The sequence below is a fragment of the Scophthalmus maximus genome, chromosome 16 (genome assembly GCF_022379125.1).
Source record: "Scophthalmus maximus strain ysfricsl-2021 chromosome 16, ASM2237912v1, whole genome shotgun sequence".
In the NCBI taxonomy this organism is placed as follows: Eukaryota; Metazoa; Chordata; class Actinopteri; order Pleuronectiformes; family Scophthalmidae; genus Scophthalmus; species Scophthalmus maximus.
Genome location: NC_061530.1, coordinates 10,628,044 through 10,639,775, shown reverse-complemented (window position 1 = coordinate 10,639,775; position 11,732 = coordinate 10,628,044). Strand labels below are relative to the sequence as shown.

The window sequence follows — 11,732 nt, the reverse complement described above, 5'->3', positions numbered from 1 at the left end:
ATGCGCGTTGAGCGTTGTTGGGCTACGACGTGCTCTCCACGATACCAAGTAGCGACAGCAACTAAACTGTACCTCAAACGTCACTTAAAGCAGTGGAGGCCGAACGAAGGCTGAGACGACTTGCGTGGTGTTAAAGGCTCCACACAAGGATTGAAGACATTTTCGTTTTTGCGAATTCGTCTATCAGATGTGTTGGTGGTGTAGCTAGCTAGCTAGCAAGCTAATGTCAAAGCATGTAAACATCTGGGCTCTGCTGTAATCTGACAATACCTTCTTACTCGTCCACCTGGTGCAACATGGGGAAGAAGAAACAAGGCAAGTTTGTTCGTCCTGACCACAAGGGGAAAGACAGACGCCACAAAATGAAGGGGAAGTCCTTGGAGGCCTTTACAGAAGAAATGCACACTGCTTTTGAAGGTAATGGTGGATTGATTGATTTATAATCCAACAACTTGTTTCAACTGCTCTGTGCTTGCCTTTTATTTTACATGTAGGCTACGAGAGCTAGATTTTCCAAAGTGCAATATTTGCCCTGTTCAAAAAGCTAAATGAAATATTATATTATATAAATTGCATCAGTTGAGTATCTAAAGTAGATGGTTTACACGACATCCCTGTGTTTCAGTGTGGAGACATGAGGCCTTGGTCTGTTGCGCTCCTAAGATTGTGATTTAATGTTCGAAAACGATATTGGCCGTTCATTCCCTTTTCAAATGTGCTGATGTCAAATGTGCTGATGCTAAAAATTATTGCATACCACCTTTGCCAACTATTACTGTGGTGATATACAATCAGTTATTAGTAAGTAATTACTTGAAGACTGGTCTGGTTTAAGGGAAAAAAACCTGCAAGTATAAACCTCATGAACCTGATTGAGGATGTTGATATTTATATTATAATGTAACCGTTGTCCTCTGCCACTGTTTGTTGTGGTTGTTTTTTCTCCCACCTCAGCGAGTCTCCACGTAGAGGATGGAGCGGAGGCTCCTCAGGTGAAGCTGCCCTGTCCACTTGCCATGTGGGACCTGGGTCACTGTGATCCTAAACGTTGCACTGGCAGAAAGTTAGTACGCAAAGGATTCGTACGTAACCTGCGCCTCAATCAGAGGTTTAACGGACTCATACTGAGTCCAATGGGAACAAAGTATGTTACGCCAGCAGACAGGTGTGTTGAGTCTTCTACTACTGCATACACTACAATGTTTAAATAGCTGCCAGCCTGCAAAGAATCTCTACAGTTTATTATAAAATTGTGTTCAGATGATGAAGCCAAGCCAGATAATATCCACATATGTTTTAAAATCAAAGAAAATCAAACAAGCATATTTAAATTAGTATTTTTTCAGTAATTCTTGTTTTTTTATTTGATAACCAATAATTTGAGCACATCTTCAATGTGTCTACTATGTGTATTTATACCAATTGGTCCATAACAAATGTATTTCAGTGGAATTTTTCTTCATGATCTCTATATTTGCTTTTATGCACAGAGAGATTGTGGCTCAAAATGGTTTGGCAGTGATTGACTGTTCTTGGGCCAAACTGGAGGAGACTCCCTTCAGTAAGATGGTCGGGACTCACCCCAGGCTACTGCCGTACCTCGTAGCTGCAAACCCTGTCAACTATGGCAAGCCCTGCAAGTTGTCTTGTGTTGAGGCTTTTGCTGCTACATTTTGCATTGTAGGTAAGGCTTTAGCTTTACTTATTCAGGACTTATGTACTGCGTTGTCTTCCTGACTGCTTCTTGTATCTAGTCTTAAGTTATGACAGTGAAACTCAAATGCACTTTATCTGATTTTGCAGGGTTCGAAGAACTGGCTATGCTCTTGTTGAATAAATTCAAGTGGGGGAGAGTGTTTCTGGAGCTCAATAAAGTTCTGTTGGACCGCTATGCTGCTTGCCAGTCAGAGGAAGAGCTGCTCACTGTAGAGAAGGAGTTTCTCACGTCCAAACCAGAGGAGGAGGAGTTTGGTAAATTCAGTAATAAATATATTGAAGTCCTACCCAGTGTTTTCCCAATATCCTTAAGTAGCAGTGGCTGTGATGTTGTTTATTTTTGTCTTTGTCTTTGGCTTGCTTTTAAATGTTATTTGGGGTAAGCACTCCTTCAGAAGAATTATGACAGAATCATGATTGATTGCATTTTACGGAAACTGGAATAGAATATTAAACGTTTATTTATTTTGTAGATGCTCCAGCAATGGTTGTAGTTTTTCTTTTTGTGGTGACTCGCCAGTGCTAAATTGTTATTGGGAAACACTGGAATCATATTCAAAAAACATAGTTTTTAAGCCTTTTAAGCTTCATGAATTAGTTCAGAGTAATATAATTAATTAAAAACCAAAGGTCATTGTGAGTTGTGATATCTGACTCATAATTTTATAAACACTGATTTGTTCCTTCCATCAATAGTCAGATGTAATTAGCTATTTTGCTCTACTTCCTTCATTTGATTATGATTAATGTGATTCTACTTGAATGGCCGAACAAATCAGAGATGTGGGCAGTGATTCAGAAGTCTGGAACAAGGGTGATCATTTCCTGCATCTCTGGAAAATTGCCCCATACATAGAGAGGGCTGCATGCTATTGCTTAATGTTGATGCAATTTCCTTCTGAAAGAGGTAATCATCTGTCTTTTCACAGATCCTTTTGATGTTAATTCAGGAGTAGAGTGTAGGAATCTCAACAGACATCAGTGGTAAGCATTAAGTATTTATCATGAAGGTATTAAATGTATAATGTATATCAGAGTGAGGCAATTCCTCACACTTTGTTTGTTTGCAAATCCTTTCGTGAAAAATGTATAATTACTACTGATCCAGTCATTTTAGTGTCGACAGGTGGTCTGTTTACATATTTGCATGTCACTTTATACAACTTTTAATTTGCAATAGAGTGACCTATGGTCAGCAAAAAAATATTCTTAATAAATATTCTTACTTTCTGTACATTTCTAGTTTGTCTTCCATAGGTATGATTACTAATTTTAATTGAACTGTCATTTCTGTAATAAGTGAACCAGAAGACGATGATTCTAGTGAGGATACCGACACGTCGGAAGATGAGGATGAAGAAGAAGAAGATGAGGAAGAAGATCGGAAAACGGAAAGCAACGATGAGTCAAGAACAGAACCACATCATCACGAAGTGGAACAGACTGAATCATAGTCATCACATTAAAGCATAATGGATCGTTTTAATACAAGGACTGGCAAAACTACGTTTAACGACTCACTACTCCATAAATTGAATGCTATTTTGGGCTCACCAGTTTTTGTAATAAAATATGAAGACCATTAAATGAGGTTTCTGTTTTTAATGGAAATACAGATCAAATGAATCGGCAACCATCATCTAATGTAAGATGCGTTTTTCGGATACATGCTTGTCCAAAGTTGGATCTACGTGTGCAGTGTGAATTTCCACACAAACGTTGAGTTCTCACTGTAATGTGGTGCATTAACAGCAAATCCTGCAAACAGGCTGGAGCGAAAACAGTCTTTGGGGCACGTCTGCTGTGGTATTTGAATATCAACAACTGCTGCCGGTCGACTCCATCCCAATCAGCAGACGCAGTCGAGTCGGTTGTAAATGTGGCGAGGGGGGCGGACACAGCGGGACTCTCCTCTGCTGTCCTGCGTTAACATTGTTGTGGAACGACGTCACAGCTTGAAAATGAAGGCGCAGAGGCAGCCATTACTGGAGCTTCTCTAATTATTTTATTCCAAATAAATACTCGAGGAAAACTCCCATGGCAAGAGCTACAAGTCAGTTGGTGAGTGTCGCGACTTCACCGCGAACGACGATTCGAAGCCGGTGCTCGAAATGTACAGCGCGGCGGCTGTTTGACAACAACTAGTTGGGTCGGGCCTTCATCTGGAGAGCGGTGCTAGCCGCGGAAGATCGGTCAACGTTGCGACTCACTAGCTAGCCACGTTAGCTCGCTAATGTTTGCTAACACAACACCCAACGCCGAGTGGACGTGTCCAACCCGTGGTTCGTTTCTGATGGAAGCTCGGCGGAGACACTCGGTGCTGATCAAGCATCTACCTGTGCTTACTTTTAGTTTCATATCATGTCGGGTCATTTCATGTGGCCAGTATCGGTTGGCTAACGTTAGCTACACGGGTTCGCGCTTTCGAACGATGCTGCTGCTTGCTAACATTAGCTTCATTGCGTTCCTCCTTTGGAGAGAAGGCACCAGTTTAAGGTTGACGCTGTGTAGTTCAACTGTCAACACATTCACTCTCACACGTCGTCGCCGGCGCACCGACCTCGGACGCGACCAAGCAACAGTACGTGTGAAGCGCATCGTGTTGTGAAGTCGCTCGCGTGATACCTGGCTTGCTAACGTTAGCTAATTGCATGGCTGTTTGCGTCAAGTTTATAACTCGCTGTTAGCGGTGGCCGGCGGTGTTTGACAAGGCAGCGGGGGCTAACGTTAGCCTGCTAGCAGCCGTTAGTTAGCAAAGAAAGTTCGCACAGGCCTGCAGTTACCCGAGCACTTGGGTCGATGCTAGGTGCGGGTTTCCGTCAGCAATTTCATGTTTGACTAACAGTCACGGACCAGGAGACGGTGACATGGCCACTTGTCAGCCACACAGTCGGGTCCGGGTAAGGCAGCCGAATGGCCACACCTTGGTTTTGAAAGAGAAGAAGCTAGGCCAACTGAACTAACTACTGCTAACCGAGTGTTACAGTAGTTAACAGTACAGCAGTCGAGTGAACTAGAAGTAACCAGCGTTGGTTGCAGCAGCGAACTGCGGGTAGCGCTGCATGCTGTCTTCGAGTCGTCAACAATCATTCGGTGGGTTTCTCTGGTTATCTGCCAGGTCAACGCGATCATCCACACACACATCCGATGAGTGGAGTGCAGTCGCGGCAGCAAGTACACCTGTCACACGAAGGCAGTAACTTTGACATCGCTCTTCTTTTGTTCAACTTTAACACTGGTGGGTGGGACCCCCGGGCTCAGAAGCTGCTTCTTGGATTGCTGTTACGTGTTCTTATCAAGTGTAGACGTTGCTCCTCAAATGGTGACAGTTGAAATATTTTAAGTCATTATGTTCTAACAAGAGAACTGCCAGTAAATTCAAATTGGCGACATTGGTCAAATGAATATAATTCAGATCGTCCTCCTTCTCTTCTAGAGTCATTTACACATTTTGTGCAAGTTGATGGGTAATTGCTTCTTTTGTGTTTCATATTGTTTTCATTGCAGTCTACTACCCCAGAATAATAACAAAACAAGTATATATTCATTGAAGCTGCTTCATTGATCAGTTTTTGCCATTCATCTCCCAGCGCGATCGTCATCTTATTTCTTTTGTTTCAGTAACATTGGTTATACTGCATCATATTTCAAACAGTTGCTGAGCTAAACAGCGAAATATGTAGATTTACTTAAATAATTGCTGTTGGTAGCTGTTCTCACTTTAGTTATTTATCTATCCTAATATTCATTCCTTATGTTCAAATAGTGGCTACTGGGTTGCAAGCATATATATTTCAAATAACAGCAGAAGGAAAAATATTTTTACCAGTGGATTTAAGGTGTGTTTTGACAGTTTGAGACTAGGAAGCACAGTCCCCCGTACATCACAAGTAAAGATACACTATTTAAACCACAAATTGATAATTTATTTATTTTCAAACAAAAACTTCAACCTCATCACCCTTACTGATGGAGTCTCAACTCTTTCTCTCGTTTCAGTATGATGTTGTGCCCATTCAGCCCAGTGTTGTCATCTGTTCCTGCTCGCATCCATCAATGGTAAGAAACCACCCTGACTCCTGCTCGCCACTTGCTATCCCGGGCGCAAGCAGTAGCCACTGTCCCAGCATGGAGGGCTCGGCCTCAGAGGCTCGTGCTGTAGGAGCTTCTGCCAGCGGCCAGGTCTCAGACCACCGCGCGCCGCCGGCAGTGCAGACCCCTCAGCCACGCAAGAAGAAGCCAGAGGACTTCAGATTTGGCAAGATACTGGGAGAGGGCTCGTTCTCAACGGTATGTAACTTGCATTCCACTTAGTTTCTGAATTATACTTGGGCAGATGTTGCTACATGCTAGCATTCTTTTTATTAAAATACTTGGATGAGTCATCCTCAGTTCATTTGAGATTGAAATGATAACAGCGCCTAAGAGTTTCTCCTAAATCTGACAAGATGTTAACATGTTTTTATGTTCTTTTATCCTAAGGTTGTCCTGGCAAGAGAGCAGGGATCAGGGAAAGAATATGCAAGTAAGTAAAAATGCTACAGTTTTTGGTGACACTTTATTGTCAAGATGGAAAAAATTACTGGGTTTGTTTTACTACTATATCCTGAAATTTTCTTTTCTCTCCTCCAGTTAAGATTTTAGAGAAGCGCCATATAATGAAGGAGAACAAAGCCCAGTACGTGAAAAGAGAAAGGGATTTGATGTCAAATCTAGATCACCCATTCTTCGTCAAACTCTACTTCACATTTCAAGATGATGAGAAGTTGTGTATCCTTTTAACAAGTACAATTTGTAAAGCTATGTTGTTCATGAATAACTTACCAGTGGTTTTGATTTTCTTTATATATACAATTATTATTTTCTAACTTTTTTTCTGGTAATCACCATGATCCTTAACCAACTTCTCTTAGATTTTGGTCTCAGCTACGCCAAGAATGGAGAGCTCCTAAAATACATTCGCAAAATTGGTTCATTTGATGAGACCTGTACTAGATTCTACTCAGCTGAAATAGTTTGTGCTCTAGAATACTTACACAATAAGGGGATAATACACAGGTAAGATTTTGTTTGTTTTCATCTGAAATGTTATTTTGGTCCTGTTTTCTGTTTTCCATATGTAATTCTTTAAATAATGTTAAGCATTTGTTTTCCCTATAACTTATATTCTGCTCTTTTCAGAGATCTGAAACCAGAGAATATACTTCTGAGTGAAGAGATGCACATCCAAATAACAGATTTTGGGACAGCAAAACAGTTATCGTCAGATAGTAAACAAGGTATGCTCATATTCCTGATTTTATTTGTCATGAATTTGATAGTTAACTCTCTGCAATAAATAGCATAAATGTATTAATGTCATAAAGTAATTTATTTGCATTATTTGGCAGCAAGAGCAAACTCCTTTGTTGGAACAGCACAGTATGTGTCTCCAGAGCTGCTAACAGAGAAATCAGCCTGCAAGAGGTAGCTAGATTTGATCTTACACTTGCTAATCACTATTCTGTTTTTTTTTATGTTTCTCAGTTAAAGAGAGCATCATATCTTTATTTATCTATCTATCTTTTTCGTCTCGTAGCTCTGACCTCTGGGCGTTGGGATGTATTATCTATCAGCTGGTGGCTGGTTTACCACCGTTCAGAGCTGGGTAAGTACCAAGGGGAAGTTGCTGTCACAGTTCAATTAATTGTTCAATAATAGCTTATCTATTGTATTGCTACTTTCCTTTTAAAGTTAACTGTTAATAAACATGTCAAGTGAAACACGTGTGAGAATAACATTGGCTTAGCAAACAATATTTCACTTGTGGCACTTTTCCTTACAGTCACCTTTTTATTACTTACCTCTTGTGTTTCATTCATTGTAGAAATGAGTACCTAATATTCCAGAAGATAATCAAGCTGGAGTATGAATTCCCAGAGAAATTCTTCCCCAAAGCCAAGGATCTTGTCAGACAACTTTTGGTGAGTTATCAAATACCACGATTCATATGTAATCTACAACTAAATGCTACTTAAATTAATTTGCTATACTAGTTATCTGTGCTGCTGATGATGCTTTTCTGTTGAATGAAAACACGTCTGTTTCTGTTTTCTTATCAGTCACTGGACCCCTCCAAGCGGATTGGCTGCGAAGAGATGGGCGGGTACGACCCTTTGAAGCAGCATCCTTTTTTCGACACCATCTCCTGGAGTGACCTTCACCTACAGACACCCCCTAAGCTCACCCCCTATCTGCCAGCCATGTCTGAGGATGACGAGGACTGCTATGGAAACGTAAAATGTTTTAGGATTGTCACAACCCAGTTATCTTCTGTCCACTGTTTGCTTAGTTTTTTGTTTTGCATGGGAGGATTTGGGTGTGATGCCTTGTTGACAGATAAAGCCAAACCTAACGTTATATTTTCTCACTTATCTCATTTCCGACCTCAGTACGATGATCTCCTGAGCCAGTTCAGCAACATGCAGGTGGCCCAGTCCAGCTCATCGCACTCCCTTTCGCCACATGAATCCACGCCCCCACAGAGGTCTAGCAGCAACATTGAGCAGTACATCCATGACCTGGACAACAACTCCTTTGAGCTGGACCTGCAGTTTACTGAAGAGGAGAAGAAACTGCTGCTGGATAAACAAACCACTGGAAACCTCTGGTAAACCTGTCTCTACACATTTCACCCATATCAACCTGTTTATATGTGTATATTAGAGTGCTCTTCATTATTTTCATTCAAATCTGAATTATTATTGTCTAAGAAAATGTTGAACAAAGATTAATTATCATTTTATTTTGTTGCTGAAAATTTTTGTTCTGTACATTTGGGACCGTCAGTAATCTAGTTTTGCTTATTTACTCAGGCACCAGTTTGTGGAGAACAACCTGATCCTGAAAATGGGCCCAGTGGATAAACGAAAGGTGTGTAAAATCAAGCCGGTGTATTTGAAAACTTGTATATTACATTGTTGTATTGCAGTGGAGTCATTATATATTTTCTAAGAAGATGAAACCTTTCCAAGTCAAAGCCTTTCATGGGGTAGCTGTATTTTCAAGCAACAGTTAGCTCGGAATGACTGAAGTGACTTCCCATGGCATTGCGCAGCCTGCTAGCATTTAGCAAGTGAAGGGGAATTCCCTGCTGTGGTGTGGAAAGTCGTTTTGGTCTCGCAGCCCCCTCTGTTGGTGAAGTAATGTCCCATGCTGTGTGGCATTCCATCGCAGGGTCTGTTTGCTCGGCGGAGACAGCTGCTTCTCACTGAGGGACCACACCTGTACTACGTGGATCCTGTTAACAAGGTCCTGAAAGGGGAGATTCCTTGGTCCCTAGAACTACGCCCTGAGGCAAAAAACTTCAAAACCTTCTTTGTTCACACGGTAATTTACTATTTATTTCTGATGTTCGTCCGTACACTTTCCTCCAGCAACATGTTGATACTTGCCACATGTTTAAAATCTCTTCTCATATGTAGATCATTTTGAAAATATTTTTCTTCTGTTTCTGTTTGCAGCCTAACCGAACATACTATTTGATGGACCCCAGCGGAAATGCTGACAGATGGTGCAAGAAGATCCAGGAAGTGTGGAGAAAGATCTATCAAAGGCACCAAAACCCTGGCCTATAGGAGTACAGATCCTCCTGTGGCCGCTCCTCTTTAGCTCTGAGGCCAATCACTGAGCAGAGTAACACCCTCTTTAGTGCCCTTCATCACAGCAGTGTAAACAAACTCTTAGAGACGCTGGCATCTAGACCTTGTTTGTTTTCCTGAGTAGAACCATGGGAAAAATAGAACTTTGGATTCAGGGTTGCTTTGCTTGTTCTTTGTGCTCTCTGTGAGGCTTCTATTGCATTTTTCATTGTACGGATGATAAGACTGCCACCATGCACATCTGCTTTTTGTACAGTCTGCAGGAGGAATAAGAAGGGCAAGCTTGTCCTATAGAGTGACACGAGCTTGGGTACTGCTAGGACTATCTCAAATGCAAGGACTGGTTTCCTGCTTCAATGATACCATAACAAAATCTAGCTTTTGTTAACCAGAGCCTATCCTGTTATCTTAATTAAACCATATCCTAATCCTACATCGTATGTGCAAGTTGTAGTCAGGCCCCACTTCTAGTGCATATACTCCATAGTTGTAACTAATACTGTAAGCTGATTCAGTCTCACACGTTTATCAAACTCAAATCCTACATATAAATATATATATATTTTTGTCAGAGCCCACATGTTCCCACGGTATTTGAGTTTGTTTTTTTTGTCTCTTGGTACTTGCTTATTGCAGTCCAGTTTAGGTCTCTATGAAACAAAGCAGAGTGCTGCTCTGCTGTGAGACATGGGTCGGAATAAGTCTCTGTACAAGTGTGAGCCTTCTGTAGCTGTAACTGAGGATGTATTGCTAACAGGGGGTGGGTAAACATGCCACTAGCTTGTACTTTCTAATCATAACTTGCTTATCTTTCCTGCATGGCCAGTTTTGTAGCTCAGCATTGTCCGCTTCTCTCTCCTAGGGCACTGGAGTTATAGGTTATTCAAGTATAATGGTGGGTATTTTTGACTGCATTGGCAACCATTGCGAATATTATTGGATGATTTGGCTGTTCTGTACCATTCACTGGCTATTTCTTTGTGGTGTGAATTCTTCGATTTCTTTTTTTTTTCCTGTGGGATAGTTGGCTCATCTTCAGTACGTCCTATTGAAAACAAAATCTTATGTGCTGACCACCCCATGCTGAACAGAAAACTTTCATCAACAGAAATACATACACATACTATCACTCTCGGAAGCAATCACAGTAAAGCTGTTGTCCCTGGACAAGGTGGCAGAGCTGCCTCATTGGGCTCATAAGCCTGTCTTGTTTGTTTGTTTGTTTGTTTTCATTTTGACGTTTGGCCCAATAGAAATTAAAGCGATTGGTTTAACTTGTGCTCTTGTTTTAGCAATATGTATTATCATGATGCTTTTAATTTTTGACATAATACCCTAAGGTCCTTCCCAAAGGTCCTCTTCCTTCAGCTGAGTCTGTGTGCGCAGTGTGTGACTGGAGTATAGGTGAATAGGACCCGCAGGCCCTGGGGCCCAGGGCTCGATGTGGTTGGATGTCAGTTAAAGGATATCTATCTGATCCAAATAACCGATGAAATTGCTGTATCTGTCTATAAAGTTGAGGAAGCACTAGAGAAGAGTTTTCCTCTAGTTAGAAAAATTGTTTGAATCAAGTCGATGGCAGTCGGTTACATTGTGTATGGAATACTCTACCTGGCTTGTAACTGACTAGAACTGTGATGTACAGATGATGTATTATTAAAATCTGAAGCAAGTAATGCAATGATATTAGGATACAGTTTTTGTATTTTTATTCTTGTATAAGGTTATTTGACGGCTATTGTTTAGCCTCTAGTTCATTCTGTGTTATTTAAATTCTAATATATGAATCATATTTGGATTGAAGTCATGTTCAGGGGCCATGTTGTGTATGTATTGAGATGTAAAGCCTTTGAATGTGAATAATTATTGTAAACTATAATATTTTACAGCTTTTTTCTTACTATATCATACATTTTCTATTTGCTCAGTGATTTAATCATATTCTGATAATTTAATGAATCTGTTCATTCTCTCTCTGATTATTTGTGCGCTAGGTCAGTAGATGTTGAATGATGAATTTTCCACTTAATGCTTGGTAGTCCAGTAATTAAAGCATGTAGGGATTTAGGCATAAAAATAAAGCCATGTGTCCTGTCTTCTGTTAACAGCCACGGTCACGACACAGTGAAATTAGCGGCATTCAGTGGAAATGGCATCTCACATTTTTGCAGCATGTAAATAAAGTACCGGCCCGTTATCAGTGTTTCTGTGGTGGAAATTACTTCAAGTCCTTGGTATACACCCTGTTGGCTCTTGAATATTTCAACATCTCTAATGGGAGACGATGCTTAAAGCACGTCCATGCATCAGTCCACCTACAGTGATATCTGTATTACATCCTCAATGATCCCGGCAGCAAGAGACCGTCGCCTCACA

The 11,732-nt window shown here is 40.9% G+C and overlaps 2 protein-coding genes across 3 annotated transcripts; both read left to right on the top strand.

The window, feature by feature from the left end:
- Positions 1–3: 3 nt before the first annotated feature.
- On the top strand, positions 4–3,303 carry tsr3 (TSR3 ribosome maturation factor). Its single transcript, XM_035611744.2, has 6 exons — positions 4–417; positions 955–1,165; positions 1,491–1,684; positions 1,804–1,971; positions 2,646–2,700; positions 3,017–3,303. The coding sequence occupies exons 1-6, from the start codon at positions 297–299 to the stop codon at positions 3,168–3,170; spliced, it is 903 nt and encodes a 300-aa protein (XP_035467637.1). The 5' UTR covers positions 4–296; the 3' UTR covers positions 3,171–3,303.
- Positions 3,304–3,584: 281 nt separating this feature from the next.
- On the top strand, positions 3,585–11,553 carry pdpk1b (3-phosphoinositide dependent protein kinase 1b). Of its 2 annotated transcripts, none has more exons than XM_035611733.2 (14): positions 3,585–3,777; positions 5,716–6,006; positions 6,199–6,241; positions 6,349–6,486; positions 6,630–6,774; positions 6,898–6,995; positions 7,107–7,182; positions 7,295–7,363; positions 7,583–7,679; positions 7,818–7,991; positions 8,148–8,365; positions 8,571–8,628; positions 8,932–9,084; positions 9,219–11,553. In XM_035611733.2, the coding sequence occupies exons 1-14, from the start codon at positions 3,754–3,756 to the stop codon at positions 9,330–9,332; spliced, it is 1,698 nt and encodes a 565-aa protein (XP_035467626.1). In that variant the 5' UTR covers positions 3,585–3,753; the 3' UTR covers positions 9,333–11,553. The 2 variants fall into 2 exon arrangements, with proteins under 2 accessions (XP_035467626.1, XP_035467625.1); XM_035611732.2 differs by lacking the exon at positions 3,585–3,777 and adding an exon at positions 4,133–4,297.
- The last annotated feature ends 179 nt before the right edge of the window (positions 11,554–11,732 follow it).

Excerpts from the sequence above, each read along its gene's own strand:
- tsr3 (XM_035611744.2), top strand. The coding sequence starts at position 297 with ATGGGGAAGAAGAAACAAGGCAAGTTTGTTCGTCCTGACCACAAGGGG. Across the intron at positions 418-954 it reads AATGCACACTGCTTTTGAAG|CGAGTCTCCACGTAGAGGAT; the intron begins GTAATGGTGGAT and ends CTCCCACCTCAG. Across the intron at positions 1,685-1,803 it reads TGCTACATTTTGCATTGTAG|GGTTCGAAGAACTGGCTATG; the intron begins GTAAGGCTTTAG and ends CTGATTTTGCAG.
- pdpk1b (XM_035611732.2), top strand. The coding sequence starts at position 4,148 with ATGCTGCTGCTTGCTAACATTAGCTTCATTGCGTTCCTCCTTTGGAGA. Across the intron at positions 7,183-7,294 it reads GAGAAATCAGCCTGCAAGAG|CTCTGACCTCTGGGCGTTGG; the intron begins GTAGCTAGATTT and ends TTCGTCTCGTAG. Across the intron at positions 8,629-8,931 it reads GCCCAGTGGATAAACGAAAG|GGTCTGTTTGCTCGGCGGAG; the intron begins GTGTGTAAAATC and ends ATTCCATCGCAG.